A 19,243-nucleotide genomic window follows, 5' to 3' on the forward strand; every position below is an offset into this window, starting at 1 on the left:
CTAGAAGTCTGTAAGGTATCACAGTCCAGTAAGAAAGCCACATTGGTGTTTCCATGCAAGAGACAATGCCGGGCCGGGCGCGGTGGCTCACGCTTGTAATCCCAGCACTTTGGGAGGCCGAGGCGGGCAGATCACGAGGTCAGGAGATCGAGACCACGGTGAAACCCCGTCTCTACTAAAAATACAAAAAATTAGTCGGGTGTGGTGGCGGGCGCCTGTAGTCCCAGCTACTCGGAGAGCCTGAGGCAGGAGAATGGCGTGAACCCGGGAGGCGGAGCTTGCAGTGAGCCGAGATTGAGCCACTGCACTCCAGCCTGGGCGACAGAGCGAGACTCCGTCTCACAAAAAAAAAAAAAAAAAAAAGAGACAATGCCATGGACACACACATCAGCTTGGGTTCTGCTGCCAGGATCCCTGAGTCGTGACAAATTACAGTAATGGCAAACTAATGGAATTACAGACTTGAAAATATTTGAGGGCTACTCACTATTTAGTTTTCAGGTGAATATAAATCCAGTTTTTGTTTTGTTTTTTTAAAAAAGATAAAGCTACTATTTTAAAAAATCATCACTTAAATACTGGGTTGTGGAAGCAAACTCCAGGGAACACTTTGCCCACAGACTCCTTTGATGAATGGGAAGTGCTTGTTAAATGTCTGGAGAAAAAAAACAGGCTATGGAAAAGGATGAGTTCATGTCCTGTGCAAGGACATGGATGAAGCTGGAAACCACCATTCTCAGCAAACTAACACAGGAACAGGAAACCAAACACCGCATGTTCTCACTCATAAGTGGGAGTTGAACAATAAGAACACATGGACACAAGGAGGGGAACATCAACACCAAGACCTGTCAAGGGGTGGGGGGCTAGGGGAGCGACAGCATTGGGAGAAATACCTAATGTAGATGACGGGTTGATGGGTGCAGCAAACCACCATGGCACATGTATACCTATGTAACAAACCTGCACATTCTGCACATGTATCCCAGAACTTAAAGTGTAATAAACAAATAAATTAATTAATTAAATTAAAAAAAGAAAAAAGAGAAAAAAAGGCTGATAATTTCTGCCTGTATAAATTATTTATTAACATAAAACACTTTTCTCTGTTATTGTGTCTTATCCCTATAATGGATAATGTTGTTACCTAGAGTTTCATTACCTCAAAGTTGAGGTTTACATACTTTATACATTTGACATGTAAAAGGGTCAGGCTCATCTTTAGGTCTAATAATCAGAAGGACACCAGCCCCAAATTATGTCTCCCATCTTTCTGATCCGCTATTTGAAATATTATCATTAAAATTCATCTTTTTTGAATGATAAAATATTCCTTGAAAAAGCAACAACAAAATAAAGCAAATAAACACTTAAGAGGATTAAAATGTACTCTTAGCAGCCATCCATGTCTCAGTAAGAGTTAATTATCAATTTATTTTCTTCTAAGGTTTGATTGGAGAAGAAAGAGGAAAGGATAAACTTAAAGTATGACACACCAATCTAGATGAAGGTGGGGGTAAAAAATGGCAAATTCACCAACTTCTGCTTAAGATCTTCCCTTATGGCCTTTTCACTGTGCAGAGTTACACTTTACCTTCTACTAGATCCAGATAGTAGTCCTGGAAGAAGGAGAATATTCTGGGTTCTTAAGAGATCAAAACTAACACTACTAGGTTTTTATGGTAGAGTAATGTAGCCTGGAGCCCCACCACAATTATACAAGGGCATGAACACACATGCTTGAAGTGTAAGCCACACCCATTCTAATCCAGCCTCCCTCACTTAATCTCTTTTTAAACCATCCCAAATAGAGTGGCTGCAGGAGATGTGGAAATGTTTAATAATAGAAGCAGGAGTTGGGCAAGTGTTCATGGTTGAAGTGTTAGGATTGGTGATCGGCAGTGAGGACAGCAGAGCTGGCATGGACAAAACAACCAGATAGGTCAGTAGTTGTGTCAAGCAATAGAATCCTTCTCTCTGTCCATGGAGACCCAGGCACTGACTTTGGTGACCATACCTTTGGTCTTTGATGTAGACAACTAAAGATGGAAAAGAGAAGCCAATGTTCTGCTACACCAGGTACAGCAATTGCCCTCCTGCCAGTCGAATCAGCAAATATCTGAGCACGAGCCTGTTTTTCATTAGGAGATTGCAGTACTCTCAAATATTATGGTCAGCATGATGTGTTTAATGTAGACTATTCAACTGATAGTCCACTGAAAATTTTATTTCTCCCTGAATAGCCTAATACAGTGTGTAATTCAGTCAATCTTTAACAGTTCTAAAAACAAAGTAAATTTTCCTATAGTCTTTTCAACATCACCACAAACAATTTGACCTCTAAGCTTTGACAAAGGACTTCTGACTAGAAAGCAAGGTTTAGGGCAACCATTTATTTGTTTATCTTGCATATATATGATTGATATTTTGATAGATAAAAGCTTATCTTTTCTTTTCAATAGAAAGAAGAGTCAGTGGATGATACATGGACTCAAACAACTTTTGAGAAGTCTGTCCCCATGAGCACGTACCTGGTGTGCTTTGCTGTACATCAATTTGACTCTGTAAAGAGAATATCAAATAGTGGAAAACCTGTGAGTCTCATTAAGAATTTACCACCTATGCATTTGTAATTAGTTTTCTACCTTTTTTGGGTAGTTTTTCTTTTCTTTCTTCTTCTTTTTTTTTTTTTCAAACAACATGTCAGAAAAGCCCATTAGTCCCCAGGGTCTGTGAACTTGATAATACATAAAACAATATAGAAAAATGTAGGCTGAAAGGACACAGGTAAAAAATAAACCAACACAACAGACATAGATATTTATGGCCTTAAATTATTTCAAGGGAAACATTTGCTATAAGTCAAAAGCTAGCTCCTAAGTATACCAGCACAAATATATTAAAATGTTTGGGTATGCTCAATGTAATAAAATATTTGGGTATATGTGTACCTCTCCCAGATATAGACTAGAGAGAGAGGAGGAAACTGAGGTAAAGGAATATCTTCGAATGACGAGGCACTGAAAAGTTTATGGCTCCATTCCTATATGTAATCAAAATAGGTAGCAACAAATATCCAAAAGCATTTTTTAAAAGTATGATCAAATATCAATAAGCTTTTCCTAAAATATCAAGATGACTAGTTCAATACTTTCTTTCTTTCTTTCCTTCTTTCTTTCTTTCTTTCTTTTCTTTCTTCTTTCTTTTTCTTTCTTTTCCTTCCTTCCTTCCTTCCTTCCTTCCTTCCTTCCTTCCTTCCTTCCTTCCTTCCTTCCTTTCTTCTTTCTTTCTTTCTTTCTTTCTTTCTTTCTTTCTTTCTTTCTTTCTTTCTTTTTTTTTGACAGAGTCTCGCTCTGTCACCCAGGCTACAGTGCAGTGGCACGATCTCAGTTCACTGCAACCTCTGCCTGTCGGGTTCAAGTGATTCTCTTGCCTCAGCCTCCTGAGTAGCTGGGACTACAGGCGCCCGCCACCACACCCGGCCAATTTTTGTATTTTTAGTAGAGATGGGGTGTCGCCATATTGGTCAGCCTTGTCTCTAACTTCTGACCTCAGGTGACCCACCAGCCTTGGCCCCCTGAAGTGCTGGGATTACAGGCGTGAGCCACTGAGCCCGGCCCAATCGTTTTCTTTTGAAGAACCACATACTTTTACCTAATTAATTTTTTCATTTTGGAGGCCCCCATTCTGCTTATGTCTTGAACAAATGTTTAGGTTGTCTATTAAGCCAGTTAATTCACCTCTGTGCCATGTATTTTATATATATAAAGCCTCATCATCTTTGCAATATAATTTTATAAGGAGGAAATCATCACCCCCATTTTAGAGATGAGAAAAATTGAAGTTTAATAAATTTAGGTTATTTATTCAAGATTAGTCAGCTGGCAAGTGGTAGAAAGTTAAATTCCAAACTCCTTCCAAATACTGTATCTTGCTTAGCCTTCTGAAGTGTGATATTCTGAAAATATCTTTACCTCTTCATCCATCATTGGAGGAGAGGGAATGGGTTCCTCTATTTCTGTGAAATGAACAAAGGGAAAATTTGCCTTTGCTTTGGTGTAGTAGGAGTTGATATTCAGATGTCCTCAACCTGGGTTGCCAGCATGCTGCCTATACTGTATCCAAATTATAGCGAGTGGGGGATGTCCGCAGACCTTTTCAAAGGGGCTGCATATCATGAGGACTCATCCATATTCTAACTTTCCCTTGCCACATAGGTTGCTTTGATGCAAACTTCAGTCGTGGTAAAGGGAACTACCAGTGGTTGACAGATAATATTAGATATGAAAAGGAGATGGCATCAGAAAGAGGAGGTTGTTTTTTCTAGGTTGTGCTGAGTGCAGTTGTTGGCATTCCTCTTGCTTAATATAGAGGTGAGAACATTAGTCAAGCTTGTTTTTTTCTTTCAGTCTCATAACAAACATGCAATTTTCATCTGAAGCTGCTTTCTTTGTCATTGACAATTCAATTGCATGGCTGTCTTTCATCATGTGCAGGTGTTTCCCACACCAAATTTTAAAAATTATTATTACATTCTGAGCAAATTTTTCTATTTGAGGTGGAAATACCAAGAGGAAACAGAAAGGCTAAGCAATTGTACTAAAGATGACAAAGTCTCATAGGTAAGAACAATGCATTTAACCAATCAGCAGAGGACATAGTACTTGGAGTTATTTTCTAATAGTGACAGTGAGCTTCAATTTCCAATATGACTCTATCACCAGGTCCTCTGACCAAGGACATTTACTTGTAATATTATATTAACTAGGTAAATCACTAGAGCCTGTACCAGTGAGTTAGCTGGGTTCTTAGGATGGATTTTATATAAAGGATTTGAAGTGACATAATGAAAAAATACAGTTTTGCAAAAGATCCCAAAATGTCCTGTAGATGGTAATTATTTCTTAAATGGTTCTTCTGTGAAAACTGAGAGCATAACATTTTGTCTTACATAAGTGATGCGTTCCATCATTTGGGAGGGAAACAAACATAGTATTGTTTTAATACATTACTGTCCAATCATCTATTTTATAAGAGATCAACAGAAGCCAAATTCCCTTTTGAAACTTCTCAGAGGCTCTGAGCCAGAAAAATCCCAAGAAAATTAGATGTGCCACTTTCCCCTTACTCCAACCCTTCCATAGAAGACAGGCAGCCAGAGTTTCCCCTTCTGAAAAAACTGTGGGGCCATTTCCTTTAAAAGTTGAACAGAACCTTATGGGAGAAATTTAAGGTATCTAGTGTGAATGCAAATGCTCCATAGTGAGTTCCTCCTCTTTGGCATTTGGGAGGTTCCCCTCCTGGCTCCCTACCCACTCACTGTAAGTTGAAATCTAATAGTTGACACGCACCCAAGTACAAACTGCTCCTGGTATGATTTCCCACTCCAGAGAGTTACAGAAAAACCAACCTACTTAAATCTATTGAAATGTAACATCAGAGGAAACTCACACCAGCCTCAGAGTCCTATATTCTTAGAACTTAACAGACAAGCTAAGAACAACCAGGTATATGAGGAAAACAAGTAACATAAAAAAAAAAAACATCCAAGACAAATATAAACACTGTGGGAGTAAATAGTGATAACTGGAGAAACAAAAGAGAATTCCGAAAAAGTCATAACAAGATTAAACATGCACACACACAACCTTTAATTAATATATTCAAAAATTCAAGAATATGATCGTCATAAAAGAAAAACCAAAAAGTGATGAGAAAACAGTCGGAAATAGTAGTCTGAGTTTTAGAACATGATTTCCAAAGCATGGCTTGGGTCTGATCCCCAAGAACCTGTTTCTGACCCATTCCTTCCAAAACTGGAGCTCAATATGCTTATAGCTTCCAATCTTTATGTCTTGTTCCCATTTTTATATTTTAGCACTAATTTCTGAGTAATAGGATTAGTGGGGTACATCAAAGCATCCCTTTACTGTACCACCTGGACCCGAAGTCCTTTATTACTTTTTTAGTAAAAAACAAAAATAAAAAATGAAGCCATGTATTTGTTATGTACACCATTAATAGGTGACTGTTCTTATCCACTTTTCTTCTGATAGTATTATTCTGGTACATTAACCACCTGCTATTTGTAATCGGATTATACTATGCAATCTAAGAATCTATAATGCCCTGATTCAGCTTGCTTGGGTATATTTGCCTCTTTGACAATAGTTCCTTTATATCAGTAAACACAGAATCAATGCCTGTATTCTTAATAGTTTAGTTGGAGAGAGTACAGCAGACTTTAGAGTTGAACCATTCATTATGTTTAAAATATCCTTGTTGCTCATGAGAAAAATTAAATTGATTTTGAAGGTAGCTCAGAAGTCTTTTCACTCTTCATATTTTCTTTTTAAATTAATTGCTTTGCATTTTGATTCAATTCTAAACAGAGTAACATGAAGAGTTACTTAGAATAGTTTAGCAACAATTGAGGCCAGCCATTGATGGAAGGATTTTTTACAATTCTGCAAGAAATCTACTCCTGAGGCCTTCTTCAGGTTTAGTTGATTGATTAGGGTTTTAAAGTAAATGAAATCACTGAATTTCACCCCAGAAAAACAAACAAGTGGACACACCCTGAACTGTGCATAGTATAGAGAGATTATATGACTTTTTAGTTATGTGAACAAACTGTTGAGTTATTGTCTAAAAAAAATGTAATCCTATTGTTCCTGCAGGAGTCATCAGAGAGGAAACAATATCCCCAATATGCATGTCATGACCCTGAGAGTTCAGCACAAAGTTCCCCATTGGAATATATTGCAATTCATTTTTAAACCAAGAACAATGTATATTATAAATATATTTTTGAGTTTTTAAAATTATAGGTTTAATTCATGTACATTATTGAAAATTTGGAAAACATAAAGTAGGAAAAAGGAAAATCCCCCATATTAGTATATATAAAATCATTTGAAGTTGTTAGGTTTGTGATGCCTTCTGAGGTACAGTTGACCTACAGTAATTTTCCCAGAATGCTTTAGCTTTGCATGAGTCTTTAAGGAATCAAATTCAGGACGAGTTAAATGGCAATGGTGGCCAGGCGTGGTGGCTCATGCCTGTAATCCCAGCACTTTGGGAGGCTGAGGTGTGCGGATTACTTGAGGTCAGGAGTTTGAGAGCAGCCTGGCCAAAATGGTGAAACCCTGTCTCTACTAAAAATACAAATATCAGCCGGGCGTGATGGTGCGTGCCTGTAATCCCAGCTACTCGGGAGACTCAGGCAGGAGAATCGCTTGAACCCAGGAGGCAGAGGTTGCAGTGAGCTGAGATGGTGCCACTGCACCCCAGCCTGGGTGACAGAGCAAGACTCGGTCTCAAAAATATAAATAAATAAATAAATAAATAAATAAATAAATAATAAATGGCACAAGTGATTTTGTTCCTGAGAAACAAAAATCTCAGGAGCCCTTAAATTTGTTTGGGGGCATTTGGCATCTATTTTATAAAGAAGTATGTGCAAAAGCAAGAAATTACCTTGTTGGAGATTATTTCAACTCTAGTCAAGTTTTCCTTGGGTTTCCTGAACAGAGGAGGAAGTTGGGAAGAATTATTCACTAAGGGAATGCTGGTGGAAGATATTATCCATTTAATTATGTTTATACTATGACCACATTAATTCTAATATCTCAGTAGAAGGGCTTATGTTGTACTTTCTTCCAAAAATCTTACAGGATGATCGCTGAATAATTACATCTAGGATTCTCTCTGTGAATGGGTTCTTCCTACCATCTGTGACTTCTTACTTGCTTCCATCTTAGTCCATTGTTTGCCTGGATTAGAAAGATTGGCTGAAGGCAGAGTATGTATGTATATATGCCATGGATTTTTAAAAACAGCCTATCTTTATAGCAGTTTTAGGTTTTGTGCCATAGACTTTGATTTATGTATTTCTCTTTATAGGAATAAACTTATTTTTTAAGTTTCATTGCTTTAATGCTCAGAGATATATTTTTAAACTTCTTATTTTGAAATAATTTTAGATTTACAGAGAGTTGCAAAGACACAACAGAGTCTCCATGTAACCTTCCCTTAATGTTAATATCTTATATAACCATTTATCAAACATTCATCAAATCTAAGAAATCAATGTAATACAATACTATTAACTAAACAACAGTCTTTACTTGGATTTCACCAGTTTTTTCACTAATGTGCCTTTTCTATTCCAAAATCCAATAGATGATACATCTACATTATACTTAGCAATGCTGTCTCCTTAATTTATTCTGATATATGACATTTCTCAGTTTTTTTTTTCTTTTTTATGATCCTGACACTTTTTAAGAGTACTGTCCAGGTATTTCGTAGAATGTTTCTCAGTTTGGGTTTGTGTGATGTTTCCTCAAGATTAGACTGAGGCTTTGGATTTTGGAGAATACCACAGAGGTGAAGGGTCCTTTTCATCACATCCTATCAGGGGTTACATGACATCCTCATGACTTATTCCTAGTGATGCTAACTTTGATCACTTGGTTGAGATGGTGTCTGCTAGGTTTCTCTGCTGTAGTTTACTAATTTTTTTCCATCTTCTGTTTTGTAGAAGCAATCACTAAATGCAGTCCACACCCGAGGGGAAGAGAGTTAAGCTCCACTTCCTGGAGGGAGGAGTCACAAAGAATTTATGGATATACATTATGACCACCACAGTGATTAATAAATATTTAGGGAGTGATAATTAAAGGCTATGTGAATATCCTGTTTGGTCTTCAGGTTTTGACCGCTTACTGTAGCATTCCCCAGCGGATGTCCACAACAATTGTTATTGTGGTGTTCTAAAGGTGATTTTTCTGTTTTCCTCAGAATTATTTTTGACATATGGTCATTTCATTATTTTAAAAAGTTATTTTGGCTGTGGCTTTGCTAAGTTTTCAGAATGAATTTGATTTCTAGAACATTTTAATTAGTTTTTTTAAATTAATTTCTTTACTGGATGGGTTACCTTTAAATTGAAGGTTATTAATCTTCCTTGAAGGAATCTGTTTAATTTAGCAAGCCATGGAGGATTGCTAATGATTCTTATTTTTTATTTAAATTTACAAAAATACAAACAAAATAATAAAAATAATGTACAATTTTATGGGGTAATTTAGATTTTTTTAATTTCTTAAAAATTATACTGCAGTAATAATCACTAAGCATCAGACAACTTAAATTTTAACTTAAATGGAAAGTAAGTGGCCAATAAATGCTTTGTGTAACCTAATGGCCATGCTGAGTTTCTTCTCAAACAGCAATTCATAGCAGCTGAGTTCCGACTCAGAGTCTGAACATGTTTTGAACCAGCATAGCCACAGCAGAAAAAAAAGGTGTTTTTTTCACCTAAACTTCAAGCCAAGGTTTTGCATATTCATACTAATTTATCTATGAGGAAGGAGCAAACTAAAATTTAGAAAGAATATATCACATTGATAAGGCAGAACTTAAAAAGAAAAAAACTGATGTATCACTATTCCTTTCTCCTAAATACCCTCCTCTGCTAACTTTCCACCTACTGCTGGAAGAATGTTTAAAACAACATAAACTTTATAAAATTTAACACATTAATGGCATGTTCAGTAATACCAGCTATGTACCTTAAATATGCATTTATAGATTTAAAAACTGTATAGATTTATTTTCTCTTTCTCATCCTGGCTATCTCAGTATTGATAATGAAACAGTTTCTTCAAACTGATTATTGTATAAGTCTTTATTGAGTATCTACTATGTGCACTGGAGGATGCTAAACCCTGAAGGGAGTGAAATATGCTGATATCTGTACTTCGATTAAGATGTGCACCAGATACAGTCACCACTGCCCTGTGCCACCCAAGCGTGTTTTCAGGTCTTTCTTGGTGTTACTAGCCCTGAGTGCCAAGGATCTCAACTTGTGTTTGGGGGATAACTTTAAGCATGCTCGTCATTTAAAATGATGTGGCTGTTTGGAGCAGCTCAGATGAGACCTTGCAAAAAAAAACCTCAAGAGATAAATGGTGCTACTTTTGTGGGATGATCAGCAGTGAAAAGTCAGGCTGCTGTCAATAAGTAGAGTGACCATATATTTTATCATCTATAAATATATATATAATAAATAATAGAGGAGGTGTTATTAATTAAGCTGGAACAAGAGGTATAAACAGGTGAGCAACAGATTTACATTCCAGGGACGTTCCTGGGCAAACCTGAATGTATGGTCACCTCTATCAATAGAAAACACTCCATAGACAAGGACAGTAAGGATGTGGATCCAGGGCACGGCGGGGCTGCAGCACTCCCAAGCGGAACCATGCAGGGCCCTGGCTGGCTTCTGACCCAGGTGACGGTGGCAATGGTAACGGGCAGTCTGTTTAAGCTGATTCTTTTCTGTTCCATGGTCTTTCCAAGTTCAGGGTTCTCATCTCAGTCCCCCCACACTCTTTCAGGGTCTGTTTCAGGTCTTGTCCCTTCAACCTTCCCTCACCTTCCCTGGCCCAGGTAAATTTTGTCTAGTGTTTTGAGACAGAATAGCCTGGACATCTCTTTATTCTCTTTTCAATTATTACTAAAGTTAAAAACCCTGTGGTTTGCTTTTTTCCTGGCCTTCTGTTTTTATTGCTAAAAGTCTTTTGAAACCAGGCCCTTACAATCCAAAGAGTTTGGGCTTTTAAATTTGTTGTGTGGGCATCAAGAGCCTATTTTGAAAGTCAAAACCGTAACATTTATTTTTTTCCCCTGCATTTTCCTAATGTTCTTACTGGCAATGTGGACACCACAGTGTGAGTATCAATCACATATGAGGAAGTATGCACACAGAAAATTACAGAAGTTAATAATTCAGTGTATTATCTCTAATGATACTAATACTTTTGATGGGACACATAGAACTATTACATGTCAAACATTGCTTATGCGTTATCTTATTTAATACTCAAAATAACCCTATGACATAAGCGCTGTTGTTATATCTATTTTACAGCTCGGGAGGTCAAGATTCAGTCTTACAAGTAGAGAAAATAGGCAGCATGATATAGTGAAAACAAACTTTGTCCTGAACTCTAGTGTCGGTCCTGTCTTAGACTTCATTTTTCTCATGTATACAATGAGGAAGTTTATTTTCAAATCACCTTCAAACTCTAAAATTATACATAGAGGTCTACAATCCTTATACCAAACCCTCATGGCCAGTTGTATGTTGGAATTCAGAAATTTTCAGATTTGTGAAAGGTAATGTAGTTTGAATACTATATGTTAATGACTAACTACAGTGGGATTTGGGGCAACGCCTTATAATCAGTGATACTTCTGCAGCAATTTTTTATAGTGAGAAAAATAAAGATTTTTGAAAACCTTTTAACAGTTCAAGTCATATGATATTGCCAAATTAGTTTGCTTAAACATATAAAAAGCTTTTGATTTTTAGAACTCATTGGATTTATTAGTGTGGATTAGGGGTTGTGGGAACTGGACCAGTGAAAGGATTGGGGTAATTACCAGTGATGCAAAATATTTTTCTATTATTATTAATAATTCTGGATTTATAGAATTGATGTGTGGAGTAAAAGAAATGTTGCATGGAAAATGCTCATCGCATTCCTTGAAACAGTTTAAGTTCTCAATAATAAGACTAATAGGTAATCATAATACTATCGCTGAGCTTTGTGCTTGGTTTTGGTTGCAGGGACATAAATAATCATTGAAGGTAAAGATGGTGCACAGCCTCATTAAATTGTTCAAGGAAGATTGATCTAGTGCATCTAGTCATGACTGTCAAGTGAAGTCAAGTGTGACAAAGGGACACATAAAGAAAGTAATGGCAATCAACCAGGAATCAATTCTCATGGACTTAAGTTCTATCTCTCAAATGGTTTGAGACACTTGAACGAAAGGGATAACATTAAGAACTCTAAGAGCCTACATTACAGTAGGCTCCAATATGATAAGGGAAAAGCAAAAGCTATGTTAAAGCAGATACATCATACCTCCCAAAAGAATATCAGCTGAATAAGGCTGTAGAAAGCCCAAAGTTTTTCCACTGATACTAGCTCCATAGATTCAGTGCTTTGAAAGACGACTAATGGTATCCAACAGTAGTATACCAGGTAATTTAATTTGCCTAGGGAAGTTACTATCTTCAAAAAGTAAATACATGCATAAAAGTTAGGTTCTTGAAGCCCTACAAACTTCATATTTATGTTTATGTATAATGTTTACATACAAAGTGATAAAGTAGACAAACTTCATATTTAACCTTTAATAGGGTTCTTAAATTTAAAAAGGCATATATGACTCTTTTAAAAGATAAAGAAGAAAGAAAATACATGTATGCATCCCTCCTCACTCCATGTTATTTCAATATGGGTAGTCACACACTTAAAAAATCATCTCAGTAAAGCAAGCTCATAAACTAGAAAAATGGCAATTATTAAATAATGATGACAAGTCAGGGGTAATTGCCTGAACTTTATCATGGACAGAAGTGCTGAGGCTTAGCAGATGATGGGGGAGAGTCAGTCACCTCTGCCAAAGCCCCAAGGGAGGAGAAGGAGATGCAGATGGAGCATACATTAAAGGTGGGGTCAGAGAGTGGGAAAAGTGTGGGGAGGATGAGTGAAGGCATCAGCACAAGGGAGGATGCTTTTAAAATCACCAAATCCAAACATTATAGATGTTCTGTTGTTATATGGATTACAGAAACCATGTTGGAGCTTTAAATGACAGAAAATGTTGGCATGTTGGTAGAGTCTTTAATATAAAAATGTTTGTGATATATGGTAGTTAAGACACAGTTATGCTTTGGCTAATTATGTTACAAAATTAATGGGCTGTAGCTATATATTCTCTGATTGTTTGGCTCTGTTGATCAAAGTAGCAGTGATAGAATAAAATCTATGACCTGATTTTTTTATGGTAACTTTCTGAAAATATTTCTTTTTTAAACTTTTATTTTAGGTTCAGGGGTATATGTGCGGGTTTGCTCTATAGTAAATTGCATGTCATGGGGGTTTGGTGTACAGATTATTTCACTTCTCAGGTAATAAGCACAGTGCCCGATAGGTAGTTTTTTCATTCTCACCGTCCTCCCTCTCTACTTTCAAGTAGGCTTTGATGTCTATTGCTTCCTTCTTGGGGTCCATGAGTACTCAATGTTTAGGTCCCACTTATAAGTGAGAAGATTGTGGTATTTGGTTCTCTGTTGCTATGCTAGTCTTAGGATAAAAGACTCCAGCTTTATCCAGGTTGCTGCAAAGGACATGATCTCATTCTATTTTATGGCTGTGAAGTAGTCCGTGGTGTATATATACCATATTTTGTTTATCCAGTCTACTGTTGATGAAAATAGGTTGATTCCATCCATGTCTTTGCTACTGTGAATAGTGCTGTGATGAACATATGGAGGCCTGTGTCTTTATGGCAGAATGGTTTATATTTCTTTGGGTATATATATCCTGTAATAAGTTGGCTGGATCATTTGGTAATTCTGCTTTAGTTCTTTGAGAAATTGCCAAACTGCTTTCCACAATGGATAAACTAATTTGCATTCCTACCAACAGTGTATAAGTGTTCCCTTTTCTCTACAAGTTTGCCAGCATGTTATTTTTTGACCTTTTAATAATAGCCATTCTGACTGGGTGAGATAGTATCTCATTGTGGTTTTGATTTGCAGTTCTCTAATGATTAGTGATGTTGCACATTTTTTCATATGCTTGTGGGCCATATATGAAAAGCATCTTTTGAAAAGTGTCTATTCACATCCTTTGCCCATTTTTTAATAGGGTTGTTTGTTTTTGCTTGCTGATTTGTTTAAGTTCTTTACAGATTCTGGATATTTTACCTTAGTTGGATGCATAGTTTGCAAATATTTTCTCGCATTATGTAGGTTGTCTGTTTACTCTGTTGATAGTTCCTTTTGCTGTGCAGAAGCTCTTTAGTTTAAGTCCATTTGCCTGCTTATGGTTTTGTTGCAGTGTCTTTTGGCATCTTTGTCTTGAAATCTTTGCCAGGTCCTATGTCTGGAATGGTATTTCCTAGGTTATCTTCCAGGGTTTTTATAGTTTTAGGTTTTACACTTTTTAACCTGTCTTGAGTTGACTTTTGTATATGGTGTAAGGAAGGGGTCCAGTTTCAATCCTCTGCATATGGCTAGTCAGTTATCCCAGCATACAGTTATTGAATAGAGAGTCTTATCCTTATTGCTTCTTTTTGCCAACTTTGTTGAAGATCAGATGGTTGTAGGTGTATGGCATTATTTCTAGGCTGTCTATTCTGCGTCACTGGTCTGTGTGTGTATTTTTGTCTTAGTACCATGCTGTTTTGGTTACTATAGGCTTGTAGTATAGTTTAAAGTCAGGTAATGTGATTCCTCCAGCTTTTTCTTTTTGCTTAAAATTACCTTGGCTATTATATTTTTGGTGCCATGTAAATTTTAAAATAGTTTTTTTCTAATTCTGTTAAAACTATCACTGGTTGTTTGATAGGAACAGCATTGAATCTGTAAATTGCTTTGGGCAGTATGGCCATTTTAACAATATTGATTCTTCTTATTTGATGTTTTCTTTTTTTTTATTTATTATACTTTAAGTTCTAGGGTGCATGTGCACAACATGCAGGTTAGTTACATGTGTATACATGTGCCATGTTGGTGTGCTGCACCCATTAACTCGTCATTTAACATTAGGTATATCTCCTAATGCTATCCCTCCCCCCTCCCCCCACCCCACGACAGGCCCTAGTGTGTGATGTTCCCCTTCCTGTGTCCAAGTGTTCTCATTGTTCAGTTCCCACCTATTGAGTGAGAACATGCAGTGTTTGGTTTTTTGTCCTTGCCATAGTTTACTGAGAATGATGGTTTCCAGCTTCACTCATGTCCCTATGAAGGACATGAACTCGATGTTTTCTTTATTTTTGTCTGACTGAGTTAGTTTGGGGAGGCAGTTTTTGAGCTCTGAGATTCTTTCTTCAGCTTGGCCTATTCTGCTGTTAATAATTGTGATTTCATGATGAAATTCCTGTAGTGTGTTTTTTTAGCTCTGTCAGGTCACTTTTGTTCTTTCTTATAATGGTTATTTTGTCTTTCAGTTCCTGTACTGTTATATTGTAATCCTTAGATTCCTTGGACTGGTTTCAACTTTCTCCAGAATCTCAATGATCTTCCTTCCTATTCATATTCTGAATTCTATTCTACCATTTCAGTCATTTCAGCCTCGTTAAGAACCCTTGCTGTGGAGCTAGTGTGGTTGTTTGGAGGAAAGAAGCCAGTCTGGCTTTTTGAGTTGCCAGAGATCCTGCACTAGTTCTTTCTCATCTGTGTGGGCTGACATTCCCTCAACTGTGGTGGCTGATGTTCCCTCAACTGTGGTGTAATTTGAGTACAGTCGGTTGATTTCTTTCCTGGATGTTTTCAGAGGACCAAGTGTTTGTGCTGGGTCATTATTTGTGGCTGAATTCATGTCCTTGGTTTCGCAGGGGCGTTATGTTAGCAAAGTATTTTTGGTGCTGAAGTTTGGGCTATGATCCAGTGGATGGTGCTTAAGCATAATGGCCATTAGTTAGGCTCTTGCTCAGCCACATGGCTCCTCTGTGTTTCCTCCTGATTGCAGCTGTGCTCTCTCTCAGTGCTCTGAAACTGTGGGCTCCTCTCCCACTCGAGTACTGGCTGCAGATCTCAGCTTGGCACTCCTGGGCTGCTCACCACAGCCTTGCAGCAAGCTCAGGCTTTATGCTCCTTCTGCAGCTTGGAGGCAGCAGGGGAAGGGACCTTGGCAGTCACTGTGGCAGAGGGCTTTTCACTGGTCTTTTGGAACTCCACCCCAGAGAAATGCAGAGTCACTACCAATAGGTGCAATCAGCCCAGGGTCAGGTGGTTATATTGTGGGCCCAAGACAAGGGCCTGCCTGGGGATGAGCAGGGGTAACAGGGGGTTGTGGCTGGGACAGACTGGCTTATTTTCCTTAGGCTGGCTGCAGCTTACTGGAGATATGATTAAAGCACTCAGGGTCTTTGATCCATACCTAGTCTAAGGGTAGCAAGGGCAGTACCATTGCAGCAGCCATGGCAGAGGGGCTTTCAGTTGCTTCTGGGAGATCCACCTTAGAGAAATGCAGAGCGGCTGCTACTGGGAATGTTCAGCCAGGGGGTGGGGCCGCTGCACTGCTGGCCTGAGCTGAGGTCCCTGCTTGGTGAAGAGCTGACCCTGATTATGAGGGGTCATAGATCACAGATTATCTGCAGACTGACCAGGCTGGAAAGACAGAGCATATTTCTATGGACTCGAGTTTCTCAGAAACAAAAGAGGAAGGGACTGCTTTTATTTTGATTGAATTTACATTAACATCAATCTTCTTTAAACACATTGTTTCCACTGTCACCAACAGAAATACAGAGAAAGAAAAATGAATTACACTGTCTCAGAAGCATACTGCTTAAAGGGAGTTTAAGCATACTGCTTAAAGCATACTGCTTAAAGGGGAAATGAGAAAATATTAGCAGAAAGAACACATTGAGTCTTTCTCCTTCCCATTGCTCCATCTACGGTGGGAGACCTCACCATGGTCTTTCAACTTCTTTCACAATTTTCTTTTGCTCACCAAATATTATGTGCCGCACCAAAGCACTGAGTGTGTAGACAACAGTGGAGTGGGTCAAGAGGACTGCCCTTCCTGAAGTTTTTAATGGTAGAGAACAGATGTGTTAGAAAATCTGAGAGTTTTGACACACCAGTTAGTTCACAGAAGAAAAATTCTGAGACTCTCGGTTTATGACATGGCAATCCTGTATGAACGTGGTGACTTTTATTTTAGATGGTCAATTCCCTTTACTCTGTTCAATGGCCAAAAACTGGAGCCTTAGTTTCCCTCAATTTCTTGGAAAAATACATGTCTTTGTTCACAAAGAGGACAGGAGGGTAATCCAAACAGTTTCACTTTTTGATTGCTTAACAACTATTAGAGAAAATGCATCATCACTTCTGTAAGAAAAAGAAATTTTCTAAGAATATTGAGATGATTGAGTGAGTTGTGCCGTCTTTGGAGGTGAAGATGAACACATCTTTATTTATGCAAATAAAGCAAGAATGCCAATTACCCAATGGATGTGAGAATAGTGAGCCAGCACTGGTAATTTAAGGGATGCGCTTTCAGAATGTGTTCTTTACATTAGTGAATCATTCCAGTGTTCTTTGCTTCTAGCAAAAGGTGGTTCAAGATGTGTGCCTAAGTGAATACCAAAACTAGCAATGCATTGGGAATAATAAAGAGAGTAGGCGATATTTTCTTTTTTTCTGAGTCAGCTGTTCTAATTAGGTAAATGGTCTTGAACTCACTGAATGATTACATCTTTTGCTTTCTTTGAGGTTTTGAATCAGGTTGTAGGCTTAGCAGGTATATTTTATTTGAATTTCTCACAAACTTTTAGCAGACACTAGTTGCCTGAGGCACTGCTTCCTCTTTCACATATTGAGAAATGCCTAAACACCTGTGATATTCTTGTCTGGAGACCACATCTGCTTTCACGACACTATGTTGAAGAGGATTCTTGAAAATTTTTTATAAAGTCAGACATGCTTAGAATTGGGGACAAAAATCTGTACTTGGTTTGATTTATAAAATACGTCATAAGGACACAAAGTAGAGACTTAGAGAATTGATGTAGCTTCCCAAGATGACTTTCTCTCAGGGAAAGTTTGGATCATTATATTTTAAGCTCTGGCGCTGAATAGTTAGAATATCAGAAGGGTTATTCTGAAATAACTAGATAGAATAGCGCAAGTGGAAAACATGTATTCAGGGGCTCTTTAGATGAGAAAAATCCCATTAATTCAATTCCTCAAGGACAAATTATACAGACAGAAAGAGACAGAGACAGAGAAAGAGCACGCAAGAGAGAAATTGATAGGTAGGTATATGGATGGATGAATAGATAGATTAATAGATTTTTAGAAGATAATATATGTTCTAAGTAGAAAAAATTAATAACATTTTTCAAAAGTCTGGGACATTGTGCCAGCCGTTGTGTCTTACATTATTTTTAGTCATTAAAATCACTTAGTGAGTTGTGAAGTTTTATTAACATTTTACATAAAATTCCTCCACAGTCTCAGAGATGTGCAGTGATTTATGAGACAACACAGCTAGTATGAGGCAGAATTGGAATTCAAATTAGACATATCTGGCTCCAAAGCCCACTTTCTTTCAAGTATGTTATGCATCACAGTTTTTGTATTTTGTTGAATGAAGAATAATTTTCACTGAATTTTTTGTGTTTTGTTTAATAGCTTACAATTTATGTCCAGCCAGAGCAAAAGCACACAGCCGAATATGCTGCAAACATAACTAAAAGTGTGTTTGATTATTTTGAAGAATACTTTGCTATGAATTATTCTCTTCCTAAATTAGGTGAGGATCATTTTTTAATTTTCTTATTTTTAATATTGCCTTTGTATTTATCTAAGTTAACTCGTTTCTTCTAATTATGTCACCATCAGTTCATAGTTATCCTTAAGTCCTTTTATTTTATGCCTACAATATCTTGGGCTCAAGTAAGCCGCCTGGCTCGGCCTCCCAAAGTGCTAGGATTACAGGTATAATCAACCATGCCCAGCCTGTACTCTGTTCTTATCTGATAAATATGTAGTCTTGTGTTTCCAAATAAAGATGAAAGTATGTGCACAAAATTGCAGAGCTTGGTAGTGATGGAGCCACAAATAGCAACCTAGATCAGTTGATTTCAAAATCAGCATTCATCCCAATACTTGCTCTGCCTCCCTGTCATCAGTGAGTTAAAAAATAATAGGGATAAATGATGTCATAAGAGTCCCATGTGCTTCCAGTCTTTCCATTGTTGTACAAGGCAAATTCTAGATTCCCCAGCAGTTTAATGAAATACTGGTGCTCCTTCCAGCAGTCATTTTTTCTAATACAGAGGGAGACATGCATTCTTCATAAAGCAAAAGTGGTGCTACAACCAAAAAGGTGTGCATATGACATTTCTATCAATAGCAGAAATGCTTTATTAATAAGCTCGAGAGCTATTAACAAAGACTTTAAATATAACACCCATATAGATGTTTGTAGGGATGAAATGAAGGCAGTAAGAAAACAAATTAGCCAAGAGTTGGCCTCCCTGTTTCTGTTTCTGCCTTTTCTTTAATAAATTATCAATGCACACAAGTGGAATGCCAAATTCTCTGCATGGGAATGGCTGTGGCTGGGAGCAAGCTTGTAGATGCTGCATGTCTCTTCAATGGATACAATTCTATTTTTTGATTGCTTAACAAATATTAGAG

At 37.5% G+C, this 19,243-nt stretch overlaps 1 protein-coding gene across 1 annotated transcript in view; it reads left to right on the forward strand.

Annotated features, from left to right (window-relative positions):
• ENPEP (glutamyl aminopeptidase) overlaps positions 1-19,243 on the forward strand; it is an 86,822-nt gene that overhangs the window by 12,720 nt on the left and 54,859 nt on the right. The window contains exons 3-4 of the mRNA XM_030797830.1: positions 2,463-2,594; positions 18,233-18,353. Of these exons, the coding sequence (XP_030653690.1) occupies positions 2,463-2,594; positions 18,233-18,353 (253 nt within the window). The remainder of the gene's footprint in view (positions 1-2,462; positions 2,595-18,232; positions 18,354-19,243) is intronic.

Source organism: Nomascus leucogenys, chromosome 18 (genome assembly GCF_006542625.1).
Source record: "Nomascus leucogenys isolate Asia chromosome 18, Asia_NLE_v1, whole genome shotgun sequence".
Classification (NCBI taxonomy): Eukaryota; Metazoa; Chordata; class Mammalia; order Primates; family Hylobatidae; genus Nomascus; species Nomascus leucogenys.